At 41.8% G+C, this 15,301-nt stretch overlaps 1 protein-coding gene across 2 annotated transcripts in view; it reads right to left on the bottom strand.

Moving 5' to 3' along the window:
* Nucleotides 1-79: 79 nt before the first annotated feature.
* The window catches only part of CCDC191 (coiled-coil domain containing 191), a 97,321-nt gene continuing 82,099 nt past the window's right edge, over nt 80-15,301 (bottom strand). The window contains exons 15-17 of one of the 2 annotated variants that reach the window (XM_040224095.1): nt 15,144-15,296; nt 14,486-14,631; nt 80-1,474 (exon numbers count right to left, since the gene is read on the bottom strand). In XM_040224095.1, coding sequence (XP_040080029.1) covers nt 1,330-1,474; nt 14,486-14,631; nt 15,144-15,296 — 444 coding nt within the window. In that variant the 3' untranslated portion in view covers nt 80-1,329. The remainder of the gene's footprint in view (nt 1,475-14,485; nt 14,632-15,143; nt 15,297-15,301) is intronic. The other variant, XM_040224106.1, reaches the window with a different exon arrangement.

Below are 15,301 nucleotides of genomic sequence, written 5' to 3'. Positions count from 1 at the left end.
TTCCATAGAAGAAGGATATGTCATTTTGTAGGTGGTGTAGCTAGATATCCCTTCTAGGAAGTAAGAGACAATAACATGATTTATTGAACAACACACAGAATTTTATTGCCAACTCAAATTTTAAGCTTACCAAATAGTTGTAGTTACCTCAGGGCTGCAAGAGACTGTGATTTTACTGTGTGCATTTATTGCCTGAATTTGTTGTTATACGCATGTACTTTGTAATGAAAACTTTTTTTCTAGCAGGTAACTCTTTCAGACAGTTCACAGGAGTGTTGTGTCAGTCTTTACATTCTTTAGCACCTTAAAGATTAAAACATTCTTTGAATTCAAGCTAAGTACCCTGATGCTGGGAAAGACTAAAGACAGAAGAAGAGGGCGACAGAGGATGAGATGGTTGGATGGCATCAGTGATTCAATGGACATGAACTTGGGCAAACTCTGGGAGATGGTGAGGGACAGGGAAGCCTGGGGTGCTGCAATCCATGGGGTTGCAAAGAGTTGGACACTACTTGGCAACTGAACAACAAGCTTGCTACAAAGATCAAGCTGAGCTGAGGATTAGAAGACAGATCGAATGTGTTATTTCAAGTTTGCAGCTGGAAGCATGAGCTGACATTTTAACAGACTGCTGGACGGCCTTTGATAGTCTTTGCTTTTGGACTTCCCTTCACATTATAAAAGTGCACTGAGGAGAAGTATCTTTGGTGCCCGGTTTCTCTGAAATCAGGAGACGCTGCTACCCTTTGCAGTGGCTTCCCGGAGTGCCTTTTGATCCACAGTTTTCCATTAGGTGGGCAGAATGGACAGGATCTGGCAGAATGCCTGTTGCTGTCGCTGAGGGACTAGACGACTGGCCCTCCTTTTCTAAGTACCCACTATTTTTAATTTCTGTTTAGTTAAAGTTACATTGGTCAACAATTCACAGTAAGCTATAAGGACACATTTCCCTGCACAGTCTTAGGGAAACAAACATCATAAAGTTTATGATACTAAAAATATATAGGGTACATCTGAACAGCAGAGCCCAAGACTGTTCCTTTGGATGGTCCTGCTGTGATAAATGCTTTAGTGGACTGATTAGCAGCAATCCAAGATAAATCAAAGAAGGAAGTATACATTCACAAAATAATTCCTTTGATCCAAAAAGTATGGGACAGAACATAAGCCAGATATTTGCACGTATACATGGGTGGGTGGAGGTAACCCACACACGGACTGATGAAACTCCCATTGTAAGCACTGCACTGTGCCTGCATGGGCTGTGGCCACCTGTCCACCACAGACTCCTTACCCAAGGGCCAAGCATCTGAGTGCTGTACGGCCGAGTCACAGCAGTGTGAACTTCTGGAAATCTGGAAGAATTTCAGCTACCTTCCTACGGAGCTGCTCTCGCCTCTCTTCTTTTTCCCTTTCCTCTTTTGTAAATTTTGCAAACTTCTTCCATGTCTGAAATGTGATCCAGAGAATCCTCCTTTAAGAATAAAAAGAGAAAAAGTGATATACTGAGGAAAAGTTAACTTTCCATCAAACTGTGCTGAAAATTTTTAAAAATCACCTTTATTCTGAATAAAATGTTACAGGAAAGGTATGGAAGTCACAGTTGGGATTCAGACAGTATGAGCACGGTGAAGAAAATGAAGCAACAGAAGCGGGTGGAAGTGACTGGCAGGTTATTCTCTTCTGTCAGGTGGTCAGGGGAAGCCTCTGTGAGAAGATGACATCTGAGCCGAGCACCCAGGGGCCTCTCGAGTGCACCGGCCAGGGGACGCACTTCTCAGGGGGTCTGGCCCCAGCCTGCACCTTATGGGTGAGGTGGGTCTAGAGGAGCGAAGGCTTGAGCAGCCAAAGCGCTTATGGTGGAGATGCTGGGAACCTGTGTGCAACCTGTGCAGCACACGCCAGTTACAAGCATTGAGGTCCTGGTACTTGGACATACATGGTTTAAAAAGCCCACTGAGATTTAAAAAACCTCACCTCCAATGGTCTTGAATTTTAGTTGAGGAAAAAAACACCCTTGGGTCAGGATCTGAAAACATGGTCTTTGCTTTTGGAGAGGTCTCTACTTGGGTCAGGATCTGAAAACATGGTCTTTGCTTTTGAAGAGGTCTCTGCTCACGTATTGAAGCGGGGGTGTCTGTTGTCATAGGGAGGCAGGCGATGGCCTGTTAGGACTATGGGATTCCTTAGTGCCCACTCCAGCTCTGCCCCAGGGATAGAAACGTAGCCCAGTGTCTTCCCAAATAGGGTGTAACCTGGTGAACAGGTCACCTCAGTGCTGCAGGGGGGGCTACAGTGGTGGAGATCCTGCAGGGTCCTTGCTGCCTGGTCTGGTGGTGAGGAGCATCAGGTTTTGAAAGAGATTATGTCTGAACTTTTAAACATTTGATATATGACTGTTTCATTTGTATTTTTAGTGACATTTATTGTAATATTACATACTGAATATAAAGTGGTATTTGTTAACTGAATGCTAGTTGTTCATAATCTCCAAAACTTTTTTTTCATGTTATTTTTCTTTATATTAGTAGATTCCTACAAGATACTGGGTGTGATTGCTGTGCTAGAGAGTAAATACTGTTGCCTATTTTATGTACAGTAGTTTGTGTCTGTTAATCTCATACTCCTAATTTGTCCCTTCTCCCTTCTTTTTCTCCTTTGGAAACCATAAGTTTGTTTTCTATGTATGTAAGTCTGTTTTGTGTATACTTTCATTTGTATTATTTTAGATGCCACATAAAAGCGATATCATATAGTATTTGTTTTTCTCTGATTTAATTCACTTAGTATGATACTCTCTAGATCCATCCATGTTGCTGCAAGTGTCAATATTTCCCTCTTTTTCGATGACTAGTTAATATTCCATTGTGTGAATGAAATATTACTCAGCCATCTTCTTAAGCCAGTTATCTGTTGATGGGCACTTGATTTGCTTCTTTCTATGTCTTGGCTATTGTAAATTGCTACTGTGAATTTTGGAGTTCATGTATCTTTTTGAATTAGAATTTTCATTTTTCCTGGATATATACGCAGGTGTGGGGTCGCAGGATCATCTAGTAGCTTTAGTTTTGAGAAGGTAACAGGTAGGAAGGCTAGGGGTCCCCAAGTAGAGGAAATAAACTGCACGTGGAAGACTTTTTTTCTTTCTCCATTCAAAATTAAAAGGTTTCTTTTCAATTCTGTGTTGTCATGGCAACACCTGGTTCTCCCTTAACTTTTCTCAAACCTTGAGTTAATCAATGTTTTTCTTATGGAAATATTTTTCTTAAGCTATGTTAATGAGCTATGTATTTGCCTTGGAATCTGCCTTTCTTCAAGTGGGTTAGGCCTAAAGACTCATACTTTGAACCTATAATTCAACAAACCAGAATGTCTTACTCATGGAAATGTTCTCTTAAGATATGTTAATGAAACTATGTATTTGCTTGGAAACCTGCCTTTCTTAAGATTCATGTCAATTGTTTTAAGGTGGGGGCGGGGATGACTTACCTTGTGCCAATGCTATCTCAAAATGCATGTTGTGGGAAAGGGGCCTGATGCAGCTCTCTGTTTTGAGGGGATTCTTTATCTGATCAGCAGCTTGCTAACAGATATATAACTCCTTGCTAAAAACTAACAAGGGGGGCACTCTTTCTGTCCCCTTCTGAAGTCTGTGTCAGAAGCTGCCACTGTTCCTTTATACTTTAATAAAACTTTATTACACAAAATCTTAGAGTGATCAAGCCTCCTCTCTGACTCTGGATCGAACTCCTCTCCTCCAGAGGTCACGAATCCCCCTGTAGCTCATGGCTCGCAGCTGCAAACTTTCAGTTTCATAAGGAACCTCCATCCTTCCACAGTGGATGCACCACTTTACGAGTCCCATCAACAGTGTACAAGGTTTCCTCCACAGCCTCTCCAGCATGTATTATTCATAGACTTTTTGATGACAGTCATTCTGACTAGTGTGAGGTGATACCCTCTAGCTTTGATTTGCATTTCTGTAATAAACGAGTATCTCTTTTTGTGCCTGTTGGCCATCTGAATGTCTTCTTTGGAAAAGTGTCTCTTTAAGTCTTCTGCCCACTTTTTCATTGGGTTGTTTTTCTATATTGAGTTGTATGAGCTGTTTGGCACTCACTCCAGTACTCTTGCCTGGAGAATCCCATGGACGGAGGAGCCTGGTGGGCTGCAGTCCATGGGGTCGCAAAGAATCGGACACGACTGAGCGACTTCCCTTTTCACTTTCATGTATTGGAGAAGGAAATGGCAACCCACTCCAGTGTTCTTGCCTGGAGAATCCCAGGGACGGGGGAGCCTGGTGGGCTGCCGTCTATGGGGTCACACACAGTCGGACACGACTGAAGTGACTTAGCAGCAGCAGCAGCAGAGCTGTTTATATTGGATGTTAACCCCTTGTTGGTCACATCATTTCAAACATTTCCTCCCATTTTGTAGGTTCTTTTTGTTTTGTTGACAATTTGCTTGTGCAAAAGCTTTTGATTAGTTCTGATTTATTAAATTTTGCTTTTATTTCTTTGGCCTTGGGAAACATTGCTATGATTTATGTCAAAGAATGTTTTTACTATGTTCACTTGTCTTAAAGTGCTTAAACCATTTCATTTATGTATATGGTGTGAGGGAATGTTCTAATTTCATTGATTTACATGTAGCTGTCTAGCTTTCCCAACACCACTTGTTAAAAGAGACTTTTTTTTTTCCCTCCATTGTATATTCTTGCCTATTTTATCACAGATTACTTGACCATAGGTGCAAGGGTTTATTTCTGGTCTATTTTGTTCCATTGATTTGTAAATCTATTTTGTTTGTTTTGACTACTATAGCTTTGTAGTATAGTCTGAAGTCTAGAAGGGGTTGCCCCTCCAACTTTGTTCTTTTTCCTCAGAATTGCTTTAGCGATTCTGGGTGTTCTGTTGTTCCATATCAATTTTAGGATTATACTACTTCTGTGAAAAGTATCATGGGTATTTTGATAGGGAACACATTAAATCTGTAGATTTCTTTAGGTAGTATGGCCGTTTTAACAATATTCTTCCAATCCAAGAGCACAGGATATCTTTCCATTTCCTTTGTCCATTTTTTATACATTTCTGCATATAGGTCTTTCACCTCCTTGTATGTTTGGTCTTAGGTATATTATTTTTTAGATGAGATTTTAAACAGGATAGTTTTTTAACGTTCTGGTATTTCACTATTAGTGTAAAGAAATGCAACAGGCTTCTGTTATATCATTTTTTTATCCTGTTACATTGCTGAATTCATTTATTCTAATAGTTTTTGTTTAGAGACTCTGGGTTCTCTGCAGTGACAATTTTACCTCTTCTCTTCAAATCTGGATACTTTTATTTTTCTTGTCTGATTGCTGTGGCTAGGATTTCAAATTTGATACTGAAAAGTGGTGAGAGTAAGCATCCTTGTCTTGTTCCTGAATTTAGTGGGAAGGCTTTCATTTTTTCAGCACCGAATATTATGTTGGCTGTGGATCTGTTGTAAATGACCTTTATTATGTTGAGATATGTTTCCTCTGTATCCACTTCGGTGAAAGTTTTATCATGAAAAGATGTTGAATTTTGTCAAATGCTTTTTCTGCATCTATTGAGATGATCATGTGGTTTTTGTCTTTCCTTTTGTTAATGTGGTGTATCACACTGATTTGCATATGCTAAACCATTCTTGTGATCCTGGAATGAATCCAACTTGTAAATTCTGAGTATTGCTACCCCACTTTGTTGTTTCTATTTGCTCCCCTTATTTTCAGTCTGTGTGTGCCTTTTGCCCTAAAGTGACTCTCTTTTTAGGCAGCATATTGCAGGTTTTTGTTTTTTAAATCCAGTCTGCCCTCTGTTTTTTGATTGGAGCATTTTGTCCATCAACGTTTAAAGTAATTATTGATCGGTATATACTTATTGCCATTTTTAATCCTTGTTCTCCAGTTGTTTTTTTAGTTCTTGTTTTTCTTTTTTGTGGTTTAATGATTTTCTTTTATAGTATGCTTTCCTTTCTTGTTTCTGTGAATCTATTGTGTTTTTTGTGGTTATCATGGAGTTCAATTATGTTGACCGACCCAGAAATATATCTTGTTTTAAACTAATAGTCATTTAAACACATTCAAAAAGATCTATATTTTTATACTCTCCTCACCCACGTTTTGTGATTTGTATGACTTACTTTACATCTTCATGTTTATCCTATTGTTTATTGTAGTTATAATCTCTTAAAATTTTTTTTCATTATTTTTTAATCTATGTACTGTCCATTCTGAAGGAGATCAGCCCTGGGATTTCGCTGGAGGGAATGATGCTGAAGCTGAAACTCCAGTACTTTGGCCACCTCATGGGAAAGTTGACTCATTGGAAAAGACTCTGATGCTGGGAGGGCTTGGGGGCAGGAGGAGAAGGGGACGACAGAGGATGAGATGGCTGGATGGCATCACTGACTTGATGGACGTGAGTCTGAGTGAAATCCAGGAGTTGGTGATGGACAGGGAGGACTGGTGTGCTACACTTCATGGGGTCGCAAAGAGTCGGACACGACTGAGCGACTGAACTGAACTGAACTGGCTTATTTCAGTTCAGTCGCATCCAACTCTGCAACCCTATGAACCACAGCACGCCAGGCCTCCCTGTCCATCACCAACTCCCAGGGTCCACCCAAAGCCATGTCCACTGAGGTGGTGATGCCATCCAACCATCTCATCCTCTGTCGTCCCCTTCTCCTCTTGCCCTCAATCTTTCCCAGCATCAGGGTCTTTTCCAGTGAATCAGCTCTTCGCATCAGGTGGCCAAAGTATTGGAGTTTGAGCTTCAACATGAGTCCTTCCAGTGAACACCCAGGACTGATCTCCTTTAGGATGGACTGGTTGGATCTCCTTGCAGTCCAAGGGACTCTCAAGAGTCTTCTCCAACACCACAGTTCAAAAGCATCAATTCTCCAGAGCTCAGCTTTCTTTATAGTCCCACTCTCACATCCATACATGACCACAGGAAAAACCATAGCCTTGACTAAACGGGCCTTTGTTGGCAAAGTAATGTCTCTGCTTTTTAATATGCTGTCTAGGTTGGTCATAACTTTCCTTCCAAGGAGTAAGCATCTTTTAATTTCATGGCTGCAGTCACCATCTGCAGTGATTTTGGAACCCAGAAAAATAAAGTCAGCCACTGTTTCCACTGTTTCCCCATCTATTTGCCATGAAGTGATGGGCCTGGATGTCATGATCTTAGTTTTCTGAATGTTGAGCTTTAAGCCAACTTTTTCACTCTCCTCTTTCATTTTCATCAAGAGGCTCTTTAGTTCTTCTTCACTTTCTGCCATAAGGGTGGTGTCATCTGCATATCTGAGGTTATTGATATTTCTCCTGGCAATCTTGATTCCAGCTTGTGCTTCCTCCAGCCCAGTGTTTCTCATGATGTACTCTGCATAGAAGTTAAATAAGCAGGGTGACAGTATACAGCTTGACATACTCCTTTTCCTATTTGGAACCAGTCTGTTGTTCCATGTCCAGTTCTAACTGTTGCTTCCTGACCTGCATACAGGTTTCTCAAGAGGCAAGTCAGGTGGTCTGGTATGCCCATCTCTTTCAGAATTTTCCACAGTTTATTGTGATCCACACAGTCAAAGGCTTTGGCATAGTCAATAAAGCAGAAATAGATGTTTTTTCTGGAACTCTCTTGCTTTTTCCATGATCCAGCAGATGTTGGCAATTTGATCTCTGGTTCTTCTGCCTTTTCTAAAACCAGCTTGAACATCTGGAAGTTCACGGTTCACGTATTGCTGAAGCCTGGCTTGGAGAATTTTGAGCATTACTTTACTAGTGTGTTAGATGAGTGCAATTGTGCGGTAGTTTGAGCATTCTTTTGCATTGCCTTTCTTTGGGATTGGAATGAAAACTGACCTTTTCCAGTCCTGTGGCCACTGCTAGTTTTCCAAATTTGCTAGCATATTGAGTGCAGCACTTTCACAGCGTCATCTTTCAGGATTTGAGATAGCTCAACTGGTATTCCATCACCTCCACTAGCTTTGTTCATAGTGATGCTTCCGAAGGCCCACTTGACTTCACATTCCAGGATGTCTGGCTCTAGGTGAGTGATCACACCACTGTCATTATCTGGGTCGTGAAGATCTTTTCTGTACAGTTCTTCTGTGTATTCTTGCCACCTCTTCTTAATATCTTCTGCTTCTGTTAGGTCCCTACCATTTCTGTCCTTTATCGAGCCCATCTTTGCATGAAATGTTCCCTTGGTATCTCTAATTTTCTTGAAGAGATCTCTAGTCTTTCCCATTCTGTTCTTTTCCTCTATTTCTTTGCACTGATCGCTGAGGAAGGCTTTCTCTCTCCTTGCTATTCTTTGGAACTCTGCATTCAAATGGGTATATCTTTCCTTTTCTCCTTTGCTTTTCACTTCCCGTCTTTTCACAGCTATTTGTAAGGCCTCCTCAGACAGCCATTTTGCTTTTTTGCATTTCTTTTTCTTGGGGATGGTCCTGGCTTATTTAAGTGATCTTCAATCCTTAACTATATATTTGGTCTTCCTATTGGGAATTTCCCTTTTCTAAGTGAATTCTTCCTTCCATGTAGAGAAGACCTTTCAACATTTCTTTTAGGTTAGGTTTGGTATTGCTGAATTCTTTTAGTGTTTGCCTGTCCGAGAAATTCTTATCTCTTCTTCCACTCTAAATGTTAATCTTGCTGGGTAGAGTATCCTAGTTTGCAGATTTTTCTCTTTCCGAACTTTGAATATATCATGCCACTTTCTTCTGGCCTGCAGGGAGATCAGCTGATAGCTTTATGGGTTGTTTTTTTTTTTAATAATTGTTTTTCTCTTGCTGCCTTTAGAATCCTAAGCTCTGCCATTTTAATTATGATATGTCTTGGTGTGGGTCTCTTTGGGTTTATTCTGTTTGGGACCTTTTGTGCTTCCTGTACCTGAATATCTTTTTCCTTCTTTAGGTTTGCAAAGTTTTCAGCCATAATTTCTTCAAATACATTTTTGATCCCCTTCTCTTCACTTTCTGAAATGCCTGTTACGTGTAGGTTTGCATATTTTATATTATCCCACAGATCTCATATGTTGTGTTCATCTTTTTTTCATTTGTCTGTTTGCTATTATGATTTCCATTATTCTATCTTCCAGATAACCTATTCTGGTATCCATTGCTTCCAGATTGCTTTTTATCTTAAAAACTGAATTATCTTTGATTGGTTCAATTTTTTTTTTTTTTTTTAGTTTCTAGTTCCTTGTTATAGTTCTGTGTTTATAATGATAATATTTCTTAATTTGGCTAGCATTTTTATTACCATCAATACCTTTCTGAACTCAAGGTCTGGTAGAGTGGTGAGCTCTGTTTTATTATTTGTTCTTTTAGGGGACTTCTCTTGCTCTTTTAATTGGGAGTAGTTCCTCTTACTTTTCACTTAAATTTCCTGTCTCCATGTATTTAGCTATCTATTGTGGTCTTGAAGGAGTATTTCTATGTGAGAGATCCCTGTGTAGACTGTGTGTCCAGTGTTTTTGGTGAGAGAGCAGGTTTTGATATGAAAGCCACCCATGTCTGTCCTCAGGGTGTGCCAGCCATTGTCACCTTGGTGGAGGTGTGGTTTTGATCTAAATCCGGTGCAGGGGCAGGACTTACTTTCTGCTCTGTGGCAGTCACTACCCTGTCAGGCTACCAGTCGCTGGAGTAGAAGCCGTGAGGATCAGGTTCCATTCCCCTTGAGTGCATGCCCTGCCCCAGAGGAGGGGAGTGCTGGATTAAGTGGGGCTCAAACACTTATAGGGCATTGATGTAGCACCTAAGTAGGTGACCTGGGCCTCACTCAGATGCAGGCCAAGGTGTTTTTCCCCACTGTGTTTGTCCCAGATCTAGTGCAAGCTGTAGTGTGCAGTGGGTGGGGCCGGTGCATTTGCTAGGCTGGAGCTGAGGGTCAGGGCATTGTGGCTGCAGGAATTGAGGTATCTGGGCTGCTTCTGTGGCAGCCTTGTCTCAGGACCTCTGCCCCAGACCCAATGCTAAGGTGTGGTGTGGAGTGGGTGGGAGTTGGGGTGCCCTGGGAGAGGGACCCTGGTGTGCCCCTGTGGCATCGCTGGAGTGAGCTCTGACAGTGGTGACCACCACCCTACTTGGATCACATCCCCCTGGGCTGTCCCTAGATGAGCCTCCTCCCTGGGCCTGGTTGACTCCCATGCAGTGCAGGGGTGTTCACCCCATTTGGATTAGTGAGTCTGGCAAGGCAGAAGCTACCAATGCAAGGCTCTCTCTGCCCTGGTTGTTGGCAAGCCAACTTACGTGCACTCCTTGTGAATACAGTTAGGCTTCTCCAGACCTTCTATTTGTTCCAGTGATTCTCTCAGCAGCCAAAGGGGCTTGTCTCGTCTGCACAGAACCCCAGGACTGGCATGCCCAGACTATAGCTCAGCCTAATCACTCCCCAGGGCAAGGGTCTGCCCATAGGGACATTCTCTTCCTTTCAGATCTACCCCCAGGGGCCCAGGTCCTGACCCAGTACCTTTTTCCTATTCTGCCCTGTTAAGTGGAGATCTTTCTTGCAACTTTGGTTGTACAGAGTTCTTCTGATGGTTTCTGTTAGTGTTCTGTGAGAACTGTTCTATGTGTAGACATATTTTTCATGTGCTTGTGGGGAGAAGTGAGCTCTATGTCCTCCTACTCTGCCATCTTGATCCATCCTGAACTGAATTTTTATCAGGCAAAGAAAAGGCTTTCCTAGAAGAGGGCATGTCTTGAGTAAAGGCAGAGGCAAGAATAGCTAAGTTTATATTTTCATAAGTAGTGGCATGCTGTTGCTGCTGCTAAGTCGCTTCAGTCATGTCCGACTCTGTGCGACCCCATAGATGGCAGCCTACCAGGCTCCCCCGTCCCTGGGATTCTCCAGGCAAGAACACTGGAGTGGGTTGCCATTTCCTTCTCCAATGCATGAAAGCGAAAAGTGAAAATGAAGTCGCTCAGTCGTGCCCGACTCTTAGCGACCCCATGGACTGCAGCCTACCAGGCTCCTCCGTCCATGGGATTTTCCAGGCAAGAGTACTGAAGTGGGTTGCCATTGCCTTCTCCAAAGCAGTGGCATAGATGGGACTTATTCTGGCTTCTTGACCTTCTCATGAAGTACCCCCCAAGAATGCATTTCAGCTCCCATTAATTTTATGGCTGGTAGTTGATGTTTCTGATAATGCTGATTTTTTTTTTTTGGTGGAGGTATTACTGGTTCAGATAAAAACAGCTTCAAGGAGTGGAGCTGCTTCATTTTATTTCTTATTTCATCCATCTAGCATCCATTTCGACCACTGATAGCTTCCTGTACTCAGCTCCATGACCCCTACTACCAGATCCTGACCCTATCTCCCACTCTCACCTGCTTTTCACACCTTTTTTCTGGCAACACGCCCATTTTCTGACTTCTGCATTTTAGCTACTACTGTTCTATCCTAACAACTTTGCCTCTTGGGGGCATTTTCTGCCTACATTTGTCTTCCTTCCTCTGAACTCCTAAAGCATATGGTCACATTCACTTATTTTGTGCTTATTTATAGTCTTACCTAGCTACCCATCTGTATCTGTCTACATCTGTCTACCTTCCTACATCCATTCACCTGAGGTCCTTGACAAACATTTACAAACTCCTTGACAATTTGTGTGAAGTTGTATGTAATGTGCAGGTGTGTTTTTTAGAGAGCAGGTCTGTGACTTTCATTACTGCCTCACAGGGGCCTTTGATTGCAAAGTGGTTAAGAACTACAGTATCAAGGCAATACCAGAAAAATAAGAAGTACTAGTTCAGTTGAGAAGAACCGGCCAAGTCCATAGCTAAGCTCTAAATGCAGAACTACACGAAAACTACTGATAATGAGAGATCATGTCTGGAGACATCTCTTAGTCCTGCCATGTATAAAATATTAGATTTGTTAACATTATAAATCCGTCCAATTACAAATTATATATACCTAGAAGTGATTCAGATATGCAGAATTAAACCTCATGGTCTTATTAGGAATCATCTTTCTCAGTAGTACTGAGATTTTTCTTCCACAGCTTTTCTGTACAATATTCTTTCATTCAAAGAAAGTTGAATTAAGAACCCAATGTAAATTTTTAAGTGTTAAAAGTTCCTTTTAAAAGATCTGTGACTAAATGTTAGTGTCACTGCAGCAATAAAACATCCATTCATGTACCAACAATCTATCATGCAACCATGTACTAGGCTTTGTCATGGTGAGGATATAGCTGCAAGCAAGATGTGATGGGGACTGACAGATGATAAACATGTAAACAGTAAATGACAATTTCAGGGTCTTCAATGCTGTGAAGAAAATAGGGCAGGTTACTGGAGATGAACGAATGCAGGCAGTTGGTGTGCTTTTGAGAGGAAACCCGATTGGTGAGGAGCTCTGGGTCATGCGAGAGCTGTGACGCAGACTGAGTGTTTGTCCAGGGAACGCTGAGGGAGGCTAGTGGGGCTGGACCGCATGAACAAGGTGCAGAGCAGGAAGAGACGAAGTCACCGCAGTACTTTTACACCAAGTAGATGCTGGCTGCGATTCTTGGGGACTGCACGGATTCACACACTGATTTTGTTACTTTACACTCTGAATAGGACCACTATCTTACTATTGTATTTTAGTTTACAAGAGACTGAATTAGAAAAGTGGGGAAGAAGACTAACTTAGCAAGAAGAGAATGATTTAGAGTCAGAAAACCTCAAACCTGATTTGGAGTCCAGGCTCCACCATCTGTTATTTGGGCAATTCACCGACCAAGTGTAACTTTAGTTTCTTTACCTGAAAATGCAACTCCTGACATACCACGACCCCCTCCGAAGCCTACACTCATCAGATGAAACGGTGTGTGTGAAAGCCCTCTCACTGCCCCCATGTTGCATCAGGCAGCTGTCTCAGTGAATCTCTCAGTCTGTTTTTGGCAGCTGAGAAACAGAAAACACAGATTTGGACAAAAAGCGTATTTAATAATTATTAACAAAAACAAAAAAAACACAGCTATTATTTTGGGTCAGCAGTGCATTAACTGCATTAACTGAGGACCTTGGTTACCTTGTTTAGTCCTCACAACAACCCCATAAGATGGTCTGCAGTTATCCTCATTTTATAAAAGAGGAATAGGGAGGTTCAAATATGAGCGTTTATTCAGAGGCAGGCCCTCTGAATACCTTCATTCATTGCCTATTTATTTTAGACAAAATTAGAATCAACTTGCTTATGTTTTCCCAGCCCACAGATTTTAGTACTTATAAATTAAACAAGGTTTTGCTGGAGATGGGCACCCCACTGGCAACACGATAGAAACACATTAAAAAAAAAAAAAAAGATACACACACACCACATACATAAAAATGAAAGCAAAGCAACCAAAAATGAATCAGTACAGTGAGAAAAGGGACATAGACCTTTAGAGCAGTCTTCACACCTCAGAACCTGAAGGTGAAACTCAACATTAACTGTAAGAAATGACATTAAATCACCAATAAAGGACAAATCATTTGCTTACTTTCCAAGGGAAGTACCTAATGAAGTTTAGAATATTTTTATCCAAAATGCTTAAGACTTAGAAAACAAATAATGCACTTAGTGTTAGCTGCTCAGTCGTGTGATGCCATGGACTGTAACCCACTAGGCTCCTCTGTCCATGGGATTCTCCAGGCAAGAATACTGGGGTGGGTAGCCATTTCCTGCTCCAGAGGCTCTTCCCAACCCAGGGGTGAAACCCAGGTCTCCTACATTGCAGGCAGATTATTTACCATCTTGAGTTACAGGGAAGTCCTAGTGTACTTATATGGAATAGTTTATTCCCCAAGACACTGAATTAAGTAAGTCATTACTGTATTATAAACATTAACAGGACATATGATTCTACTTATATAAAGCTCCAAGTCTTGACTTCATGCTTCGGAGGTGAAAATAAAAGGAGTGCAAGGACGTGTTTACCGTGAAGGTCAGGAGGGTGTTTACCTCTGTGAGGAGACAATGGGACCTATGACCAGGGAGGAGCCCGCGGGGGCTCCTGGGGTCAACAGAGCCCTACTCTTCAACCTCAGGGGTGGTGACGGTGGCGGCAGCAGTGCCATCCCCTTTATAGTGTGCGTTAAGCTGTGCTGGTATGAGTTAAGCACTTTTCTATATCTGCGTTGTATTTCACAATAAAGAATACTGGAAAAAAGGAAAGGTAAAACTATATGACAAAGAATACAGTGCCTCTGCTTCTGTGCCTTTGCATGTATTTCACATTTCACATTATTTTCTGACCCATCCTGTGAGATGGGAAGCAGGCATCATCTTCCCCCTCTTCATTTTAAAGAGGGGGACCCTGGAGTTCCAGGGGTTACTCTCGTCTTCACCCATAGAGTCAGGGGGTGAGCTGGGGCTTCCAACCCTGCCGGGCATCTCTGAGTGGTCAGCTCTTCTAGCCTCTGCCCCAGGCAATTGTGAAATTGTGAGTGAATATTCAGAGATGAAGACCTCACCTGTCACTGTGTTCCACCGCAATCTGGTACTTGTTCTGAGAATCGACCCTGACCTCCCTGACCATGTCACGCCAGGCCCTGAAAATCTTCTTCTGAAGAAAATGTACGCACAGTTTTCTTACTTCTTCGTCTAGATCAATCAGGTGCTGGGGATAAAGACGGGGAAAAAGTGAGGCATATAATATCATAGATAAAAAATTTGAGCAAATAGTACAAAAGAGAATCAAAACAAACAAAGGACACTGGAGGCATAAGGAGGATATGGCAGCCGAGGCCATATCCTCTGTCATGGATTAAAAAGATAATAATGGAATTAGAGGGGTAGAAACCCTTCTAAGACCAAGGGGGCAGGTTTCTAGTAAAATCACTTGAGCAATTATGGGACAAGAAACAGATTAGTATAAAAACAAAAGCTGATGTAGTGACACATTACAGTTTATATGGATACTTTCTGTGTGAAAAGAAATGTGCTTAAGGTTTTATACTAACAAAAAACTGATTTGACATTTTCAAATTCATTTCAAAGCAATGGATTGAATTGCCTCTTCTATATTGTTCTTGAAAAAACATAATGACTTGACATCTGTAGTACACCTACTTTTCTTGCATAGGGTTGGGCAGAGACATGTATTTAAAACTCTCTTCCTTGTGGCCTTACCTGTAGCCAGCTCCGGATAACTCTCCTAAGCAGTATTTCTGAATAAAATTGATCAGCCTGGGCCATCTTCTTAGCCAGGCTTTCCTGACACCACTGGAACCAGGTCAGCAGGCATTTCCTCTGTAGGGTCAAAGAGTGATGCTCTTTGGCCACCTGGA

This window comes from Oryx dammah, unplaced genomic scaffold (genome assembly GCF_014754425.2).
Source record: "Oryx dammah isolate SB20612 unplaced genomic scaffold, SCBI_Odam_1.1 HiC_scaffold_2, whole genome shotgun sequence".
NCBI lineage: Eukaryota > Metazoa > Chordata > Mammalia > Artiodactyla > Bovidae > Oryx > Oryx dammah.
Note: the sequence above shows the minus strand (reverse complement) of the source record. Positions and strands in the feature narration are given on the sequence as shown.